This window comes from Penaeus japonicus, unplaced genomic scaffold (assembly GCF_977035675.1).
Source record: "Penaeus japonicus unplaced genomic scaffold, GWHDUDI00000001_assembly GWHDUDI00000025, whole genome shotgun sequence".
NCBI classification, from domain to species: domain Eukaryota; kingdom Metazoa; phylum Arthropoda; class Malacostraca; order Decapoda; family Penaeidae; genus Penaeus; species Penaeus japonicus.
In genome coordinates this window covers 1,158,506-1,181,005 of record NW_028234427.1, presented here as the reverse complement: position 1 = coordinate 1,181,005, position 22,500 = coordinate 1,158,506, and the positions used below count along the sequence as shown (strand labels likewise).

Below are 22,500 nucleotides of genomic sequence, written 5' to 3'. Positions count from 1 at the left end.
GAGTAGGGCGAAAAGGCGAAAAAAGGACTTCGTAGAAAGATAAAGAGGCAGAACATATGGAAAAGGAGATGGATGACGAGTATGAAATAGCAAGAGGAGAGAGAGAAGTGGGTGCGAATGGGAGTGGGGGAAGGAGTAGGAGTAGGAGTAGGAGTAGGAGTAGGAGTAGGAGTAGGAGTAGGAGTAGGAGTGGAAGTGAGAGTAAGAGCAGGATTTGGAGTAAAGGTGGAAGTAGCAGTGAGGGGGTTATATTGAATGGGAGGTCGGAAAACAGGATGAACGGCAGTAGAAATGAAATAATAAAGCGGGGAGGAAGCAGAAAAAAATAAAGAACGACTGATAAATAAACTGAAAAGGCATGAGTGAGAGATGAAGAGTAGGAAAAAAAGCGAGACTAGGAAAAAGAAAAAGAAAAAGTTATTAATAATAGTAATAATAATAATGATAACAATAATATAACAATAATGATAATAACAACAACAATGACACCATCAATAATAACACCATCAGCAAAAGCAACAACAATATGAACAATAAATGCCAATATTAGTATTATCACAGTACCTCCAAAAAGGAGAAAGAAGATGAATATCCAAAGCAGAAAAACAAGAAGATGAAGTATTAGAAAACGGGAGAAGAGTGAAAATAGAAAAGAAAAAAAAAAACAAAGCCAGTAGAATAATCAATCAACCTTTCAAGATAAGAGACAAAACAAAAAACAACTACACCAACAACACGTCGAGGAGAGATCAAAAGCACAGCATACAAACAACGACCAACAGGGAAACCGCAGAAAACAGAAATCGAAGATCTGAATAGAGAAAGGAATAAGAAAATGGAAAAGAAAACGAAGATGATGGTGAAGAGGACGAAGAAGAAGAAGAAGAAAAAGAAAAAGCGGATGATGTAAACAAAGGAGGAGGAGGAGGACACAAATAATGATAATGATGATAATAATAAGTAAACAAAAGGAGGGAGGGGCTGGGGTAGGAGGAGAAGAGGAAGACAAAAGAAGAAGAAAAATATAAAGAAGAAGACAAATAATAATGAAGAGGAAGAGGAAGAGGAAAAGAAAAAGAAGATGAATAAGAACAAGATTTACAACAACAAAAATATATCAGCGGGAAAAAATCAATCAACCTTCCCCGACACAAAGAAAACAACAAAGCAACAAAAAACAACCCTCGTGTGATATCAAGAGCCAACCTACAAACAGCGAGCAACATGTTCAACAAGGAAACCTCAAGAAAGAGTGACGACAGAAAATGAAAGAAGACGAGGCCGTGACAGGGGGAGCTGAGGCACTCGCGTGAGGATGGCATCGTGCCATTCATATCTGCCTTTCCTTTTGTTGATTTAGTTATCCGTATTTTTTTTCTCTCTCTAAAGATCTGTATTTATCTTTACTCTGGTTTATCTAGTTATCTGTGTGTATTTTTTATTTCAACTATTCAATTATCCTCATCTCTTCCCTTTCATTCATATACCTGTATCTATCTTTCTTTTTAATCACTTATCTATTTTTCTATGTATTTGTCTTTTTCTTATTTTCATTTAGAAAAAAAAGAGTTCGATAAAGAAGAACGAGGGGAAGCGAGGGAGACGAAGGAGGTAAGAAAGAAGATTAAAAAGGATGAGGGTAGCGGAGTGTCGGACGAAGAGGTGGGATAGGGAGACGAAGAAAACTAAAGAAAAACGAAAATGAAAGGAAGAAAAAAATCAATAAAATGCATCCATAAGTAACAATAAGATTATGCCACAGAACGCTAATTAAAATATAGCTTTATTACCGTAACGAGGGAGAACATAACAACTAACAGATATGACCTCTTCCGACCTCATCTTTTTCCCCTCCCTCTTGATAACCCTTATCGCCCTCCAGCATATCCCATCCGACCCCCCCCCCCTTCTCTCAATTTTCCCACGCTTGTCACATCTATCATGTCCCTCCAATCCCTCTTTTTGACACAGGCGCTTGAGATGAGGGACAGGAGAGGGGAGGAGGCTCGGCTGCACTTGATACACTCCCTCTAATTTCTTGGAAATTCCACGCTCTTCCATTCACCCCCCCCCCCATCCTCCCCACTTGACCCAACTCGTTCCGGGAAGATGGATAGGTAGGAAGGGGAGAGAGAGAGATTAGATAAAATGCGGAAAAGCACACTCAAGCCATAAGACTTGAAACAAAGAGGAAAAGAATAGAAAGAGAGAGATGAGGAAAACACAGGACCGAAGGCATGCATGCATGAAAGTGATAGTGTGAGTGAATGAGTGAGTGAGTGAGAATAGAGAGAGAGAGTAGAGAGAGAGTAGAGAGAGAGAGAGAGAGAGAGAGAGAGAGAGAGAGAGAGAGAGAGAGAGAGAGAGAGAGAGAGAGAGAGAGAGAGGAGAGAGAGGAGAGAGAGAGAGGGGAGAGAGAGAGAGAGAGAGGAGAGAGGGAGAGAGAGAGAGAGAGAGAGAGAGAGAGAGAGAGAGAGAGAGGAGAGAGAGAGAGAGAGAGAGAGAGAGAGAGAGAGAGAGAGAGAGAGAGAGAGAGAGAGAGAGAGAATGAGAGAGAGAGGAGGGAGAGCAGGCAGAGGAATGAGAGGAGAGGGAGAGAAGAGAGAGAGGAAAGGGAAAGGGAAAGGGAAAGGGAGAGGGGAGAGGGGAGAGAGGAGAGAGGAGAGAGAAGAGAGCGTCTAAAACGCAGAACCCACGACAAAGAATGGCACATAAAATAAAAAGAAGATAAGCATTTCAAAAGACAGCATCGAGGCGAGTCATTAACTTAACAAGGGTTGAAGGAACACCCACGTTCCTAATCGTGCACGGAGCCCATCAATAACAGAACAACAGCGCGCAGGAAATAAAGACTTCACCCTAAAAAGAATCCTTAATGGTCATCCCTCCTCCCTCTTTGCATGTCACCAACCCGATCACTCTTGCGCTCGCTCACTCTTACGCTCACCCTAATTACCTCCCTGCAGATTGTTCCAGAAGCCAAAAAGTGTGGAGGGGAAGCGGAGAGATAACCGAGTGCGGGAGTTTATCTATTCAAATTTGCATGTCTTTGTGCCGCTATTCCAGGGAGCTCGGTCAGACAAATCATTCTCTTCCTCTACAGTATTTTGGTCGAAATGGAACCCGTCAAGTTTATGCAAATGGGCGTGAAATTTGTCTAGTCAAAATCAAAGTTAGTTCTAAATTACTACCGCCACCTAGGAACCTGCACAGCAACCTAAAACACCTGTAAGGATAGTTAGATGAATTTCCCGTGTCATTGCAACAAAAATGGACCTATTCGCATCACTGTTACTGCCCTCTCACCCTCCCCCCTTGATTTCAACCCCCCTCACCCTCAACCCTTCCACCCCTCGTACACGCATCTGCATTCCCGAAGCTTCTTTCTCTGCCACTTAAAAAGTCTCGCCTCCTTTTATGTCGTTCTGGCTGTTAAGTCCCCGACCTGCCGTAGGGGAATCACGCATCGGTAACGCTCCGGGTTTTATGGGGTTTTGTTCAGCATTGTTCAGGGAGGGTCTTGAATTCGTTCCAGTCGCCGCCCTGCGACCTCCTTCCTCCTCTTTTTTTTCTTGTTCTTGTTCTTCTATATATATTTTTTCTTCTTTCTTCTTCTATTTTTGTTCTTTTTTTTTTCTTTTTTGTTCTTCCTTTCCTTCTACTTCGTCTTTTTATACTCCTCCTCTTGCGACAGGGCCGTCTCTCTATCATCCTCGAGGAACAAGGCTCAGGAGGGAGTTTCCTTCTAGGACAGACTCCTTCCGCCTTCCCTCCTTTCTCAACGTCATCAAGTATCGATGATGTCACCGCCTTCGACTCCCTTCTTCGCCTGACGTCATAACTCCCCTTTCTTCAAATGTCACCACCGCCTTCCCAACCTGCTGACATCACCACCTGGCATTCCTCATCCGCCAATCACCACCTGTCGCCGATCCCGTCTGATGTCACCAACTGTTTTGAACGGCATCCTGAGCGATGCCTGCTCACAATGACTGACAAAAGTCGGCCTGTCCTCCACACTAGATTTACACTATCTTGGACACGTTTCAGAAATGATGATGATGATGATGATGATGATAATGATGATGATGATGATGATAATGATAATGATAATGATGATGATGATAATTATCATAATGATAATAATAACGATAATATCAACAACATTAATAGTAACGACAATAGTAGAAAGAATAATGAGGATGACTGAAATAGCAAATAGACTATAAGAATAATACAAAGAAAACAAGAAAGATGGTTGGGTAAAAAATTATGCAAAGAGTGACAGTGAAGGAGGGGTGGAGGAGAGGGAAAGAGAAAGCGAGAGAGGGAGAAAGAGGGAGAGGGAGAGGGAGAGGGAGAGGGAAGGGGAAAGGGAGAGAGAAGGAGAAGAGAGAGAGAGAGAGAGAGAGAGAGAGAGAGAGAGAGAGAGAGAGAGAGAGAGAGAGAGAGAGAGAGAGAGAGAGAGAGAGAGAGAGAGAGAGAGAGAGGGGGGGGGAGAGAGAGGAGAAAGGATAGACGAGAGAGCGAGAGAGAGAGAGTGAGAGCGTGAGAGAGAGAGAGAGAGAGAGAGAGAGAGAGAGAGAGAGAGAGAGAGAGAGAGAGAGAGAGAGAGAGAGAGAGAGAGAGAGAGAGAGAGAGAGAGAGAGAGAGACAGAGAGAGTGAGAGAGAGAGAAGAGCGTCTACACAGTCAAGAACAAAGCCAAGAACACTACCAGAGTCAAGAGGAAGAAGAAAAAAGAAAGAAAAAAAGACAGAGAGGGAAAATATAGAGAAGTGGACAAGGAGGAACTGACAGATCGAGAGCCAAGTAAACTATGAGGAGAAACAGAAAACTCTTGCAACGAGAAAGGAAGACGCATCCGCCTCTTGGCAACAAAGGGAATCACTTGCACTGCAACCTCACACCTCCTCACGATCACCTCCAATACTCTCAACTCCACACCCCATACCCCCACCCCCCCACCCCCCCGCACCATCACAACCCATCTCCCCCCCCTCACGCAGACTGGGCCTGGCGTCTCCACAATTACCAGCCTCCGTCTCGACCCGGTATTGCATAAGAGGGATCAGAGAGAGGGATTATGAGGGTAGTGCAGGGCGAGCGTGAGGATGAAGACGTACGTTCTCTGGGCGAAGCGACGGGGGTGAGGGGGGTGGGGATGGGGGAGGGGAAGGAGTGAATGGGGGGAGGGAAGGGTGGGAGGGGAGGGTGAGGAGAGGGTGGGAGGGGAGGAGGAGGGAGGGAGGAAGGGGGAGGAGGGAGGGAGGAGGAAGGAGGGGGGAGAGGGGAGGAGGAGGGAGGAGGGAGGGAGAGGGAGGAGAGAGGAGAGGATGAGGAGGGAAAGGAGGAAGAAGGGAGGGATGGAGGGAGGGAGGGAGAAGGGGAGGAGGGAGGGAGGATGAGGGAGGGAGGGAAGAGAGGAGGAGGAAGAGGAGAGAAAGAGAGAGAGAGAGAGAGAAAGAAAGAGAGGGGAGGGGAGGAGAGAGAAAGAGAGAGAAAGAGGGAGAGAGAAGAGGAGAGAGAGAGAGAGAGAGAGAGAGAAAAAGAGAGAGAAGAGAGAGAAAGAGAGAGAGAGAGAGAGAGAGAGAGAGAGAGAGAGAGAGAGAGAGAGAGAGAGAGAGAGAGAGAGAGAGAGAGAGAGAGAGAGAGAGAGAGAGAGAGAGAGAGAGGCAAAGGAGGGTACGACCGTGACTCACACACTCCTTTCTCTCCCCTCCCCTCCCCTCCACAGAGGTCACACTGGGTCAGACAAACCTAAGGAGGAGGGGGTTTGGGGGTCACATGCATAAATTCTTCTCGATGGCTATGATGATACACGTCCGATTTTATAAACAAACATCGCATTTAATAGTCTCTAATAATCTTCTATAACAACTTCATAACAAATCTTATAAATAATCAAGCTTGTTCATTTACAATATATGTCGTTCCATATCCCCACTGGCTTATGCTTGTGTTCAAATCGGTTTAGACACGACTATTTGGTATTATAAAAGGGTGCATCGTCTTACCAAACCATAAAGTTCAAAATCAAAACGAAAATCATGCAATCAACATGCAGACAAAGCCGTCCCCTATTCCTAGGGTCTCGTCCCTTGCTAAGATCCCTTACAGACATTAAACCCAAATGAAATTCAGACTCGCCTGTACATCCGGCCTCCCTCCCAAAGCCTAATATTAGCGAGTGGATGCCCCCAGGGCCATTTCAGGCACGGGCGGAGGTGGTCCGGGCAGCCCATTGATCCTCGTAAACCGTCCCAGTAATCATTTGATATCAATCTGCTAGACATCCCTTCCACAACCCCACAACCCCGTCCCTCGTCGACCCCTCTCCAATGGCACCGATGGCACCCCACTCGGTTCCTGAACAGGGAGATCGAGCGATGCCACCGATGGCACCTCACAACAGGGAGATCGAGCGATTCCAACGGACGAAGTGTCCCCTACTCTTCCTCTTCCCCCAACCCCTAGCGTCACAACCTCTCTGAAGTAACGTGAAATGTTACGTAAGAGCGTGACGTCAAGGTTTACCTTGTGGTTGACGTCAGGGACTCGCCCCTGTCAGTATGCAATTCAACCGAAGACATATGGGCAAAAAGAGGGTGATGAGGATGAGAGGATAATGAGGATAAAAAGAGGATGAAGATGAAATAGGAAGGGGGAAAGATGGGGGGAAAGATGGAGAATGAAGAGCAAGATGAGAAAGAGAAATGCAAACGAAAAGCGTTTAGAATCAATAAAAAATAAAAGAATGAAAAAAAAACATTCTACCAGTACTCGCACGGGAGCTGAGCGCGATTCGACATGGCCGCCTGCATTCTACATGACTTGTGAGGGGGGGGGGGGATCATCACAGAAGGATAATCAGTGTCATCAGTCAAATCTTGCGAATGATCTACAATTTATCTCCACATCATGCACTACGTTACCATCATCGACGAAGTTCCGATCAGCAAAAAAATACATACATTTTCTTCACCACTGCTTCGTCATTCGCTTCACCCTCATTAAGTATTATAAATGGCCTCATTGACCACTAAATCACAACCTCGTTACCTGAAGGAGGGAGGGAGGGTGAGGCTGAAGGGAGGAGGAGAGGGATGGGGGAAGGGGGGGGAGGACTGAACAGGATACTGAAGGTGTGAGAAGATGCAAAAGTCCACTCCTGTAACTTGATCTGCCTCCAAATATGGCCTTGAATCGGCGGGCTGCATGTTGTTTGTGCGACTGTGCGTGTGCATGAGGTGTGGAGGGTGCGCACGTGTGCAACTAGAGTATATGTTTGCATGGATATTTGCTCTGTGTGTGTGTGTGTGTGTGTGTGTGAGTGCGCATGTGTGTGTGTGTGTGTGAGAACGCGCGTGTGTGTGTGAGTGCGTGTGCGTGTGTGTGTGTGCGTGCGTGTGTGTGTGTGTGTGTGTGTGAGAGAGAGAGAGAGAGAGAGAGAGAGAGAGAGAGAGAGAGAGAGAGAGAGAGAGAGAGAGAGAGAGAGAGAGAGAGAGAGAGAGTTAGTTAGAGAGAGAGTTAGAGAGAGAGTTAGAGAGAGAGTTAGAGAGAGAGTGAAAGCGTGAGTGAGTGAGTGAGTGAGTGAGTGAGTGAGTGAGTGAGTGAGTGAGTAAGTGAGTCAGTGTGTGAAAGATAAAGAGAGAGGGATAGAAAGAGAGAGAGAGAGAGAGAGAGAGAGAGAGAGATAGATAGAGAGAGAGAGAGAGTGAGAGAAAGAGTACTCTTTTCCACATCAACGACATCATCGGTCCTGATATATCCACGCAAACAAGGCATAAATAATGAGGTAGTCGATACGAATCTTGTGATCAGAATAAATCTTACGTAACGGTCTGCTTACTTATGCAAGCAATTAAGCACTGATCATGGATTCTGGGTCGCTCAGTCAAAAATATTCAGCTGAAGTACAGTTGTACAGATACCGGACATGGACACAAATGCATATGAGCACACACACGTACCAAAAGAACATCCACATACGTGAACACTATCAATATCTATGCTCAAAAAGTATCAACATCGTACAATATGTTAGCAATCAATTAGATGTGTCTGGAAAATAACAATCACTCGAGTCAACCTACACCACTTACGTATTGGTAATAAAATAATTCTAGTGACTGTCTTTGCCAGTGCAGACTAAGATGAAATCGAAGATTGCACGGCGGAGTGAAATATATAACAATAGTCAAGTCAAGAATTCGAATGAAACATCTATTGAAAATGTTGATATGGTGCGTAGAAGCCATGGCGGTATGTGGTTGCATAAGATCTATCTGCTGATCCATTCACTCAACTTAGGCTAGACGTTAGGATTATGATTGTATTTCTCTCTCCCACAAATAATCGTTTATGTACAAATATGTACGCGCAACCACTTTTATACGTACGTACATATGCTATGTATTATGTATATGCTTATATATAATTATGATTTGTATTAATCATGCATGGAATATGGTTATCCTACGTATTAATTCAGTATGTATCTATAATCATGCTATGCACTAAATAAGCAAACATGTGCCTATAAATAGCCCATAAGCTAAACGAACACCGACCAATTTCTCGTTGCAGGAGGTTGCAAAGAGCACCAAAATCTCCTTGAACTGCACACCGACTCCCACCAATCATTTTCTTGTCCCCTCCCCCTCACCCACCCACCCACCCACCCACCTTTCCGAACTCCAACATTATCCCGTTTCCAATATAGTATTTACGATCTCCTTAAAACCCTCGTTCCTCCAAGAAGCGAAGAATAGCCCCTCGAGATGCCTCTCCCGACTCCTCAAGCGATGCTCCCCAGGTCAACGGGAAGTTTGTTTATTACTTCAACTTCTCGATACGACTTCGCGAAAGACCAGCGCATTGCGTAATCTTTTCGTGCTATTCAGACCGATTCTCCCCTCAATTACTTCCCGGCTATTACTATTAATGCTATGCTGCGGCGAGAGGAGAGGAGAGGAGAGGAGAGGAGAGGAGAGGAGAATAGAATAGGATAAGATAGGATAGGAGATTGGAGGGGAAGGGAGGGGAAAGGAAAGGAGAGGAGAAAAGAGCAGGGTAAAGGAGAGAAGATATGAAAGTGAGGAGATGATATATATATATATATATATATATATATATATATATATATATATATATATATATATATATATATAATTCATATATATATTATATATATATATATATTTGATATATATATATATAATATAGATTTTTTTTGAGAGAGAAAGGCGGGGGAAAGAGTTGAAATTGACAGGGGTTTTTTAATACAAAACTCCCTATAACAAGCCAGATAATTTGGAAAAGGGCGCCGAAATGACCACCCCCCAACCAACTAAAAATAACTAACCTAAGCACAAACATGATTTTTTGCGAAATTTTATGGGTCTGCCCCTACAATATTTTCCTTATTAAAAATGGGCAAAATTCTCGAGACGAGAATTAGCAGGAGTAGTATCGTCCAATGAAAACGGAAAAGGTAACATCAACAAAAACAAAACATCAACAACTTCAACAAATGGATGATTCAACATCAAAACAAACCATCAGTAAATTAGAGGGAGATAGTACCACTTGAAAAAAAAAAAAAAAAAAAAAAATTAGAGGGAGATAGTACCCCCTTGAAAAAAAATGTACATCCCAGCTGAAAACTAAATAAGTGCGCACTTATTATCAAGGCGTAAAACGGTATTTTAACTTGCTGCCATTATAAACTTTATTGGTCCCAGGACAACCTCACTCATGAGTTGCCATGGGTATTTTTTCCTTTCGTATTATTCTGGAACCTTGCCTGATCTATCTAGAGGGGAATTGATTGTTTGCATTTTTTTTACATCCACTTGGGTCAGTGGAGGGTTTTTAAAATTTTAAATTAAATTGCGCGGGGTTGGTGGGGGGGGGGAGGTTTATGATTAGAATTAGAAGATTGGAAAAAAGGGAAAAAAAAAGAGGGAGGGAGAAGGAAGGAGGAGGAAGGAGGAGGAGAAAGAAAAAGGGAGATGATGGGAGAAGGCGGGAAAGAAAAAGGAGAGAGAGAAGAGGAGGATTGAGGGAGATATTGAGAGAAGAGGAGGAAAGAGGGGGAAAAAGAGTGTGTGTGTGTTGTGTGGTTGTGTGTGTGTTTGTGTGTGTGTGTGTGTGTGTGTCTGTGAGGGTTTGTCTGTGTTTGTGTGTGTGAGGTGAGAGAGAGGAGAGAGAGAGAGGAGAGAGAAGAGACGGATGGGAGAGAGAGAGGTGAGGAGAGAGAGAGAGACGGGGAGGAGTGACGAGGAGACAGAGAGAGGAGAAGTTGAGGATGGAGGAAGAGGGAGAGGGAGAGGAGCGAGGAGAGGAAGGGGGGGGGGGGGGGGCGGGGGTTAGGTTAGGGAGGAGGAGAAATGAAGAGAGGAGAGAGAAGAAGGAGAGAGAGAGAGAAGGAGGAGAGGACGGCAATTGAGGAGAGAGAGGGGAGAGAGGAGAGAGAGGAGGAGACGAGAGTGGAGGAGAGGAGGAAGGGTGAGAGGGCAGAGAGAGAGGGAGGGAGGAGGTGCGAGGGAGGAGAGGAGCCGAGAGAGAGGTGAGAGGGGAGGGGGGGAGAGAGAGAGGAGAGGGGGGAGAGGAGAGAAGAATGAAGGGAGGGAGAGGGAGAGGCAGAGAGAGGAGTGGAGAGGGGGAAAGAAAGGATAATTTAGAGTATGAGAGAAGAGAAAAAAAGTGAGAGGTGGGGGAGAGAGGGGGAGACAAGACGAAAGAAGAAAAGAAGAGGAGAGGGGGACGTTGGGGAGAGGAAGAGAGAGTAAGAGGAGGGGACGGAGAAGAGGGGGAGACGTGAGAAAAGAGGAAAGAGAGAGAAAGAGCGGAGGCGAGTGGGGGAGAGGGAGAGGGGAGTGAAAGTGGAGGAGTGAGAGTGTGGAGGAGAGGGAGGAGGGAGGGAGAGGGGGGAGAGGAATGATAGAATAGATAGAGGATAGATAGATTAATAGATAGATTAGATAGAAAAGAGAGGAGAGTAAGGGTTTAATAAGAGAAAGGAGAGAAGGGAGAAAAAGAAAGAAGGAGAAGAATAAAAAAGGAAAAAAGAAGAAAAAAAAAAAGGGAAAAAAAAGAAAAAAAAGGAGGGATGGGGAAAAGAGAGAAAAGAGAGAAAGAGAAAGAGAGAGAGAACTACTGCCAGGTGGTTCGCGTCAGCATTCTCCTCTTGTGCCATCTGGGAACCTGCCACCTGGGTTGCACCACCTGTGGGCCCCTGCACGCATGTATGATGGAGAAAACCACCAAAAATGTGGGGTATTTATACAAAGGAGGTGGGGGGGCATTCCTTATTCTATGATTGAGTCGTTAATTTTAGGGATTTTCATTCTGTACGATAAATATCAATGCGGTTCACATGCTTGCTCCCTTCGCTATTACATATAGGAACTGGGCAAAATTATAATAATATAAAAAACTGTTTCCTCCACAAGGCTTCGTCTTTCATGGAGGGGGCGGTGTGAGTTGGTGCATGCAGTAGAGGAAATTCGCAATGCAGCGGGGAATTTAAGTAAAGTAACTGGAAGTTATGGTGTTATTGTCCTGGGATTGGGTGTATTGAGTTCTAGTACTGTGTTTGTAGGGCTGTCCGGGGTTGGGTGGTTATAGGGCGGTGCAGTTCTATGTATATTTTTCTGTGATAGTAATGTGTCAGTGGTTTTTTGTGGGTGGATGGGTTGGGGTCTGTTGGGGATTATTAAAGGTATCTGTAGCGAGGGATAGGTGTGAGGTAGATAGACATGGGGGCGAGCAAGGAGAAAGCGAAACGAGAAAGCGAAGAGAAATCAAAGAAGGAAGAGGAAGTAGAAAGATACTTCGTGACAGAGACGGAGAAATAGGGAAAGCGAAGGAGGAAAATAGATGGGACAGAGAAGGAGAAAGAGGCGGTAAACAGACGGAGAAATAGGGAAAGAGAAGGAGAAACGGATGGATCAGTAGACAGGAGAAATAGGGAACGAGCCGGCGCAAATATGTGGACTCGCTCTGATACAACTGTCCCTCTCCTTATCCCACATGTTCCTCCTTCTCCCTCTTTCCCTCTCCTTCTCCCTCTTTCCCTCTCCTTCTCCCTCTTTCCCTCTCCTTCTCCCACTTTCCCTCTCCTTCTCCCTCTTTCCCTCTCCTTCTCCCTCTTTCCCTCTCCTTCTCCCTCTTTCCCTCTCCTTCTCCCTCTTTCCCTCTCCTTCTCCCTCTTTCCCTCTCCTTCTCCCTCTTTCCCTCTCCTTCTCCCTCTTTCCCTCTCCTTCTCCCTCTTTCCCTCTCCTTTTCCCTCTTTCCCTCCCCTTTTCCCTCTTTCCCTCTCCTTTTCCCTCTTTCCCTCCCCTTTTCCCTCTTTCCCTATCTCTCCTACCTATTTCCTCCTTTTCAGACTCATGGCAATCCCCCAGAAAGAAAACACGCCAAGAAGACAAGGGAAATAAAAATCATGACAAACATACACTCTCCGGTGGGGGGGGGGAAAGGACGGTGACGGCACACAGTGATGCCAATGCTCGTTGTAGTTCGTTGTAGGCGCTGACATTCACCAAGTCGCTGAGAGACGAGTTGTACACACGTCTCACCTCGGCACCTGGAGATGAGAGATAGGTGAGTCGTCGAGGAAGAAAAAAATCATAACGGACTTTGGAGAAAAAAAAAAATTGTAATTAAAAAATGCAAAGCGTGATAGAAAAAGGATAGAAGTTAAAAACGATCCGAGGGAGTTTACAGCTATGGTCAACAAGAGCGAGAGGTGAGTTGGGTGAGTTTGGAGCAGTGGGGGAGGATAGAGGGAGGATGTGGGAGAGGTGTTGAGGAAGAGGGTGTGATTATGTGGTGGGAGAGAGGGATTGAGGTGAGGAGAGAGAGAGGAGGTGTGAGAGGTGAGTTGGTGAGGAGAGATGGTACAGAGGGGATAGTGGGATAGAGTTGCGAGAGGAGGAGGCGGAGTCCGAGGGAGATTGTGGTAGAGGAGGTCGGAGCGTCGGTCGAGCGCGTGGAGAGTTGTAGGTCGTGTGGTGACAGGTAGAGAAGAGAGAGCGATGAGAGAGAGGAGATAGAGAGAGGGAGAGGGGGAGTGGTGAGGAGAGGGGGAGAGAGGAGAGAGAGAGATGAGAGGTTGGAGAGAAGTGAGAGAGAGGTAGATGGAGGAGGAGAGGAGAGTGGACGAGAGAGAGAGTGACAGGAGAGACGAGAGGAGGGAGAGAGGTGAGTGAGGTGAGACAGAGAGGAAGAGAGAGAGGAAGAGAGGACAGAGAGACGAGAGTAGGAGAGAGAGGTGAGAGAGATTGAGAGGAGGAGGTAGAAGAGAGAGAGAGAGGAGAGTGGGAGTGAGAGGTGAGAGAGAGGACAGAGAGACAGAGAGGAGAGAGAGAAGTGGGGAGAGAGGACTGGAGAGAGAGCAGAACACACAGAAGGAGAGAGGAGAGAGAGAGAGAGAGAGAGAGAGAGTGTAATGAAGCGAAGAATGAATGAAAGAGAAAGGAGAACATTTGTGGGAAGGAGGGAGGGGAGGGAGGGAGGGGTGGAGAGGGATGGGAGGGTGGGGTCGGGAGGAGGGATGGGAGTAGAGATGGGAGAAGGAGGGAAAAGGATATGTGTGAAAGAAAAAATGAGCAAGTGAAAGAAATGAGGATAAGAGAATTAGAGAAAATGGAAGGGAGGGGGTGGGTATGGGTATGAATTATCGTGCGAGGTTGTGTGTGTGTTGGGTGTGTCGTTGTGTGTGTGGGTGTGTGTGTGTGTGTGGTGTTGTGTTGTGTTATGTGTGTGTGTGTGCTGTGTTTTGTTTGTGCTGGTTTTTTGGGGAGTGTTTTAGGTGCGTGTGTGAGCTGCGCGAGTCGCGCGGCGCCGTTTTTGAAGGGGTGGAATGTAACTATGCGACCTTTTACTTTGACCAAATATTTGCAATCGGTAATCAATAATCATGAACAGAACAAGGTTTTCGGCCGTGGCTTCTTTGATTGTACCTCCTCGGACTAGCATAGTTCACATTTTAGTAATCGACCGGTTCGGAACAGACACGTGGTCCTCGAAGCTATAAGTTAGAGAAAGAAGGTTCACGGGGGACTCCAGACGGTGTGTTATGTTAATGGGTTATATGATTATATGTGTGTTTCTAATACGCATTAGGACTCCTCGGGAGTTATGCTGCCATGGGTATAAGTGTGGCTTGCGAAAAAAAAAAAATAATTAAATTTCCTAAAAATAATCTTACCCCTTTTATCTTTTCGATTAATAATCCATAAAACCAAATCCCCCATGTAACTTGGTTATTTATTAACTTATAAAAATAATGATTAACTATTGCCAAAATGTTTCTTTAATTGCTACAAATTTTAATATAAAATAATTCATCATAAATATACCCCCCCCCCCCCCCAATCATAACAATGATGATAATAGTAATAAAAGTAATAAAAACATACATAATCATAATAATAATAGCAATAACAAATATAAAATGTAATGGCAATACACATTAGAATATCATCAAACAATTTTTAATCATGAGATAGATAGCAGTGAAGGAAAAATAATCGAAGAGGAATGATAAGCACCGATAAAAAAACAACAAAAAAAAAACGTATAACAAAGATAGTAAATATCTCTAAGCGTGATTAGTGCCAAAAGTCAAGTCGCTCGTTTTCTACATAAAGAACAAATGAAAACAGATCCTAGAGTCGAGATTCCTATCCTACCGACACAGGCTCATCACCTTTATGACTACAGGGATAATATTTATTTAAAACAAATTAAAACAACAATCTTTAAATTATTCTATTTAATTATATTTTATATATTTATTAAAATCACTCATCAAAACACAAAATTCCTTCCTTATTTATCATCTCCTCTCTCTACATTATATTATTTCCTCCTTTGTCATTGAGGGAGAAGGGGAAAGGGGGACCATACCGCTAGGGAGAGGGTGAAAGGAAAGGAGGGGGAAGGTGAGGGAGGAGGAGAGAGGGCGGGAGGGTTGGTGAACTATTGGCACAGGAGGAGTTAGAGAGTGCCTGCTGTATTATTGGCACGATGGCGAGGGCGCAGGGGGGAGAGGGAGGGTGAAGGGGGGGGAGGGAGGGAGGGAGAAAGGGGGTGGGGGGGGGAGGGGGGAGGGGAGGGGGGTGGGAGAGGCCCCCCCCATCGGCATCAACAATCTATACAGTCCACCTGTCGGGGGGAAGAGGGGAAGGGGGGAAGGGGGGGGGGGGGAGGGGGGGGGAGGAGGACACGAGAGGGGGAGGGGGGTGGTGACTTGTGGACAAGCCAGAGGGTTTATGATGTATTGTCCTCCCCTCTCCCCCCCCACTCTTGTTTCCCCCCATCTCCAGCCCCCTTCCCCCACCCCACCTCCCGCACTCCGCCCAACCCTCGCCGTCGCCTGGCTGTGGGATAATGGATGGATTATCATAAGTGAAATGGAATGGAGATTTTTCTCGTTGTCGACAAAGAAGCGGAAACATATGAGCCATGGGCTGAAGACGATACCGAGGGCGAAGCTAAAGGAGGCTGATAAAGAGGGGCGGCGGGAGTGACTGAAAGTGATGGAGGAACACGGCGGGGGAAAATTAACTCCTCCTGAGCTGGGAAAATGATTTCATTGATTATCACCATTTTTGTATTTCTCGTTACATGAATGGATGAATGATTAGATATATATCCGTAGCGTCTGACTTAGAATTGCCCTTAGAAAAAAAAAAAATATATATATATATATTTTTTAAACCTAAAACAGGTGCAAACTCAACAAAAAAACCTGTTGCATGATATCCTCAAGAAAGAACAACGGAAATTATAACAACACAAAAGAAAAAGAACCGAAAGGCAAACAATAAAACACAAAGGAAACAAAGAAAACGCAGACACAAATAAAACAAGCGAAGTATCAAGAAAGAAAAGCAAGACAAAGACAAGAATTTCCACACGGAATAGAGAAGCCATAGCAATGACCCCCCAAAAGCAAAAACAACTTCCTACGATTCCATATTCATCCTCTCGCCTCTCGGGTTTCCGGCGCGCGTCCTCCTGACATCCTTATAAGATTTTCCCCCAAGAGCATAAAGGGAAGAAAGGAGGAAATGAAGAAGAAGAAGAAAAAGGGGAATAGAGGAAGACATTATCACATACAACACACTTTCTTTTTACTTGCGTGGAAGAATACCATCTTGCACACTCGCTACACTATGTCTGATTCCCTTTTGTGGAGCCCCGCCGCCCGCCCTAATGAAGTATGATATATATTCTTCAACAATGTGGCGTCAGTCTCGTTTCCCTCTTACGACCCCCCCCCCCCCATTGCTCTCCTCCTTCCACCCTTCTAATGTTCTTTCTTTCTTTCACTCACTCACTCTCTCTCTCTCTCTCTCTCTCTCTCTCTCTCTCTCTTTCCTCCCCCCCCCCCCCCAACACCTTTCTTTTTCAATCCCTTCCTCTTCTTCTTTTTCTTCTTCTTCTCTCTCTCTCTCTCTTTTTCTCTCTCTCCCCACCACACACAATAGCCGCAAGACGGGATGGCGCTGCTGACACTATGTTGCAGTTTCTCTGTCTGCATATCCAAGAAAAAGCTGTGGGTGTTTGTGCTTGCAGATTTATGCAAACACACACACTCAAACTCCCGCACGACTGTACTCCCACCGGCACCTGGACACACACATACACATACATACATACATTCATACACAAACACACCCATCTATCCACACACACACACAAACACAACCACTAACCCCCCTATCCACACACACACACACACACAAATAGACACCCCCTATCCACACACACACACACACACACACAAATAGACACCCCCCAGCCACACACCCCCACCCACCTACACACACACATAGACACCCCCCACCCACCCCACACACATACATACATAGACACCTATCCACCACCCCCCCCACCCCCACCCCCTCGCCCATACAAATGACACTCATGACTTCCATGTTCTCCTGGAGTTAAGTAAATCCCCGGCTTTCCCTCACTCCTCAGAGGAACCCTCGGAATCCCCGAGACATTATGGATTCTTGAGGATTCTTGAAGACGTTATGAAATCTCTAGGAAACATTATGGAATCTGTACCGCAGGGAAGGAAAAAGTACGATATTTACGATGTTCAGAGAGGCAGAGACGGGGTGCGAAAGAAGGAAATGCGCGGAAGAAAAAAAAAAGAGAAGCATAAAAAAAGAGAGACAGAACGCGAGAGAAAGAAAAGAAAAGAAAAGAAAGAAAAAGAAAAAAGATGACGAATAAAAAAAGAAAGCGCCGACAAAGGGAACCATTGTTGGCTCGGCCAGAACTAGTGGAGATTCTGCATCAAAGCGTCTTCGCGTCTTCGTAGCTGCGTGATTTTTTGACGTCATCGTGGCAGTGTGTAAATGCATGAAAGAGAAAGGGTGCGATGTAGAGAGAGAGAGAGACAGAGAGAGAGAGAGAGAGAGAGAGAGAGAGAGAGAGAGAGAGAGAGAGAGAGAGAGAGAGAGAGAGAGAGAGAGAGAGAGACAAAGGATGAGAGAAATAAAGAGAGACAGAAAGAGTGAGAACTAAAGAGAGACAGAAAGAAAGAAACAAAGAAAGTAAGAGAAAGAAAGAGACAGAAGGAGTGAGAGAAATAAAGAGACAGAAAGAGTGAAAGAAATAAAGAGAGAGATAGAGTGAAAGAGAAAAAAAAGAGAGAATGAGCCAGAAAGAGAAGGACAGAAAGAAAGAAAGAGAGAGAGAAAAAAGTCGACGACGCAAAGAGAAAAGAGAGATACGAGAATACGAGAATACGAGGATAATTAGAGAACCTTCGCAGAACAAGGAAATGAAGAAATAAAAATCACCAAAATGCAAATGAAACAAAAACATGGATAGTTACCAGAAGACATTCAAAACACATTATAAGTATTAGCTTTGAAATATGCAAATAGGGCTGTTTCTCGAATGTGTTTATGCTCGGAATGAAGTGCCCTTATACATTTCTGATGCTCATAACACTGAATGAGGCGGAGGGAAGAAGGCTGCCGTAGTAAAGCAAAAAAGAAGGTAGCCACGCCCCTTTTCTTGTATCTCGGCTGTTTTTGGGTGAAGTCCAAATCCACTCCGTTAATAATAAATTAAGAAAATGTTCATCGACTAAGCACTTTCTGCCAGTCTGTCACAATGCTAAATGGAATACTGTAAATCATGTACCGTCTGTATATAAATACATATGCACCTCAAATGGAATGCAAAAAGAAAAGAGTATCTCTGCTGCATTCATATATACGTCAGTTATTTTACATATGCAGACAAACATAAAAAAAATAATCATAAAGTATACACACACGCACATACACATTACATATACATATATATATATATATATATATATATATATATATATATATACATATTTAACATATTCATATTTACATATTTATATATAAATAAATGATCAAACAAACAAACAAACAAACAAACAAATATATATATATACATACATGCATACATCCATATATATATACATATATATATATATATACATATATATATATAAATGTGTAATACATATATATATATATATAATATATATATATGTGTATATGTATATATATATACATGTATATATGTATATATGTACATAATACATGTATATATGTATATATATATATATAATATATATATATATATATATATATATGTATATATATATATATATATATATATATATTTATATATATATATATATATATATATATATATATATATATACATAGTATGTATGTGTGTGTGTGTGTGTGTGTGTGTTGTGGTGTGTGTGTGTGTTGTGTGTTGTGTATACATACATACATACATATATACATATATATAAATTATAAATATATATATATATATATATATTATATATATATATATATAATATATATATATATTATACACATATATACATATGTATACACATATATACACATATATACACATATATACACATATGTACATATATATACACACACACCCACACACACACATACACACACACACACACACATATATATATATATATATAATATATATATATATATATATATTATATAGATAGATATATAGATAGATAGATAGATCACACACACAGACACACACACACACAATATATATATGTATATGTATATATATATATATATATATATATATATATATTTATATATATATATATATATATGCATGCGTGCATGAAGAGTGTGAGTGTGTGTTTACACTGCCGCGGAGCACAGTTTTTGCAGGTCTCAAGCCTCCCTCGGGCGCGCAGAAGGCGACTCCTCCCAAAAGGGAATGGAGACGATAAGGCGATGGTCCATCACCTGTGTTTTCATAGCATCCCTAACTAGACTCCCCATGTTCCTACCCCCTCCACCCCCTTTGTCTATCAGTGGGTGGGTCTCTGGCCGGGATACAAAAAGGGGCCTCCCGTGTGACAGCATTCCTGAAGGATGCCATTATTAGGCTTGTTATCCGGCGACAATTAGGAAAAATAAGGCTTTTATGAGCCCCTAAACAAGATCGATATCACTGATATGGGACTTAACGAGGGGGGGAAATTAACCATATTCACATATAACCATAATCTGAATAGTAAAACGCGGAAAGGGGGACTGTTTATCTCTCTCTCTCTCTCTCTCTCTCTCTCTCTCTCTCTCTCTCTCTCTCTCTCTCTCTCTCTCTCTCTCTCTCTCTCTCTCTCTCCCTCCCTATCTCGTTCTCCCTCTCCCCTCCCCCCCATCCCCCCTCTCTCTGAATCCTACAAAGGTGTCTCTGTGAAGAAGGATTTGGATGCTGATGAGATGATATGACTAAGCCTCATGTTCCCCTTCTCGCATTTCATTTATATTTTTCGTCCTTCTTCCTTTTTCCTTCTCTCTTTCCCTGTCCCTCTCTGTCTTTCCTTCCTACTAGCGATATTTCATTCATTTATAGAAAGTATGTAGTATGTTACTAATGTAAGAATTGTTACTGTAGCTCTTAATAATAATAATAATAATAATAATAATAATAAAGATAATGATTACAATAATAATGATAATAATAATAATCACAATGATAATAATAACAACAACAATAACAGTACTTATAACTATAAAGATAATAATACTTATGATGATGATAATAATAAAAATGAAAATAATAATACTAATATTCATAATATGAATAACAATGATAATAATGTCAATAAAAATATCAATAGTAACAGCATAATAATAATAATAATCATATATATAATGATGATCACAATAACAATAATAACAACAATAGTCACGATGATGATGAGGAGGAGGACGATGACGGAGAGGATAACAATGAAAATGACATTACAATGAAAAAAAAAAAAAAAAAAAAAAAAAAAAAAAAAACAAGCAGTGAATCCTCAAGGTCCGTACTGAAGTGATGACCTTCTGAAGAAAAAGTCCAACGCCTCCTTCCCCAGCTCCCCCCCTCTCTCCTTCCTACCTCCTGACCCCCCCCCCTCGAACCTCCTGCCACCCCCCCCCTTCCCACGTCCTTACCCCCTCGAACCCCCCCTCCCCCTCCCTCGAACCTCCTCCCCCCCTCTCTCCTGTTACCCCTCCTGCCACCTCTCCTCTCCCCCTCCTGACCCCCCTCCCCCCCCCCCCACCCCCTCAACCTCCTGCCAACCCCCCCCTCTCCCCACCTCTCCTCTCCTCCTTCGAACCCCCCCCTCTCCCTTCACTCCTCCCCCCCCCCCCCCCCCTCGAACCTCCCGTTACCTCGCCAACCCCCTTCCTACCTACTGACCCCTCCATCTCCACCCCCCTCCCCTCGAACCCTCCCACCTCTCCCTTCCTACCTCCTGACACCCCCCCCCTAGACCTCCGCCACCTCTCCCTTCCCCCCTCCTCCCCCCCCCCCCCCCCCTCGACCCTCCCGCCCCCTCTCCCTTCCTCGCTCCTGCCCCCCCCCCCCCCCCCCCCTCGAACCTCCTGTTACCTCTCCCTTCCTAACTCCTGACCCCCCCCCCTAAGACCTGCCACCTCTCCCTTCCCACCTCCTGACCCCCCCCCACCCCCTCGAACCTCCCGCCACCTCTCCCTTCCTACCTACTGACCCCCTCCATCTCCACCCCACCCCCTCGAACCTCCTGCCACCTCTCCCTTCCTACCTCCTGACCCGCCCACCCCCCCCATCCCCTCGAACCTCCTGTCACCTCTCCCTTCCTACCCCCTGACCCCCCCCCCCTCCTCGAACCTCCTGCCACCTCTCCCTTCCTACCTACTGACCCCCTCCACCTTCACCCCCAACCCCTCGAACCTCCTGTTACCTCTCCCTTCCTACCTCCTGACCCCCTCCACCTCCACCCCCACCCCCTCGAACCTCCTGCCACCTCTCCCTTCCTCTCTCCTGACCCCCCCCCCTCCCTCTCGAACCTCCTGCCACCTCACCTTCCTACCTCCTGACACCCTCCACCTCCACCCCCACCCCAAGACCACCCCCCCCCTCCCCCCTCACCTCTTACCCCTCGACCCTCCTGCCGCCTCTCCCTTCCCATCTCCTGACCCCCCCACCCCCACCCCCTCGAACCTCCTGCCCCCTCTCCCTTCCTCCCTCCTCCCCCCCCCCCCGAACCTCCTGCCACCTCTCCCTTCCTACCTCCTGACCCCCCCTCGAACCTCCTGCCACCTCTCCCTTTCTACCTCCTGACCCCCCCACCCCCACCCCCTCGAACCTCCTGTTACCTCTCCCTTCCTAGCACCTGACCCCCCCCACCCCCACCCCCTCGAACCTCCTGCCACCTCTCCCTTCCTAGCTCCTGACCCCCCCACCCCCTCGAACCTCCTGCCACCTCTCCCTTCCTAGCTCCTGACCCCCCCCCCTCCTCGAACCTCCTGCCACCTCTCCCTTCCTACCTACTGACCCCCTCCACCTCCACCCCCACCCTAAGACCTCCTGCCACCTCTCCCTTCCTACCTCCTGACCCCCTCCACCTCCATCCCCACCCCCTCGAACCTCCTGCCACCTCTCCCTTCCTAGCTCCTGACCCCCCCACCCCACCCCCTCGAACCTCCAGCCACCTCTCCCTTCCTACCTACTGACCCCCTCCACCTCCACCCCCACCCCCTCGAACCTCCTGCCACCTCTCCCTTCCTACCTCCTGACCCCCCCCCCCCTCCTCGAACCTCCTGCCACCTCTCCCTTCCTACCTCCTGACACCCTCCACCTCCACCCCCACCCTAAGACCTCCTGCCACCACTCCCTTCCCACCTCCTTACCCCCTCGAACCTCCTGCCACCTCTCCCTTCCTAGCACCTGACCCCCCCATCCCACCCCCTCGAACCTCCAGCCACCTCTCCCCTCCGGCTGCTGTTGCTGCAGGGAAGCTTCAAAGTCTCGTAAATAGAATAAGTACACAAAGGGGAGACAGACTTCAAACGCGAGTCGGGAGAGGGACTTTAGGAGGGGAAGGGGTAGAGGGGAAATCTAGGGAGGGGAGCGAGGTTGGGGTGTGGGGTAGGGG

General features: G+C 45.5%; 1 protein-coding gene across 1 annotated transcript in view; it reads right to left on the bottom strand.

The window, feature by feature from the left end:
• Positions 1-22,500, bottom strand: part of LOC122255141 (uncharacterized) — a gene marked incomplete in the record, with an annotated part of 1,591,030 nt that overhangs the window by 745,914 nt on the left and 822,616 nt on the right. Inside the window, 1 exon segment of the mRNA XM_086551259.1 lies at positions 12,528-12,594. Within this exon segment, the coding sequence (XP_086407385.1) occupies positions 12,528-12,594 (67 nt within the window).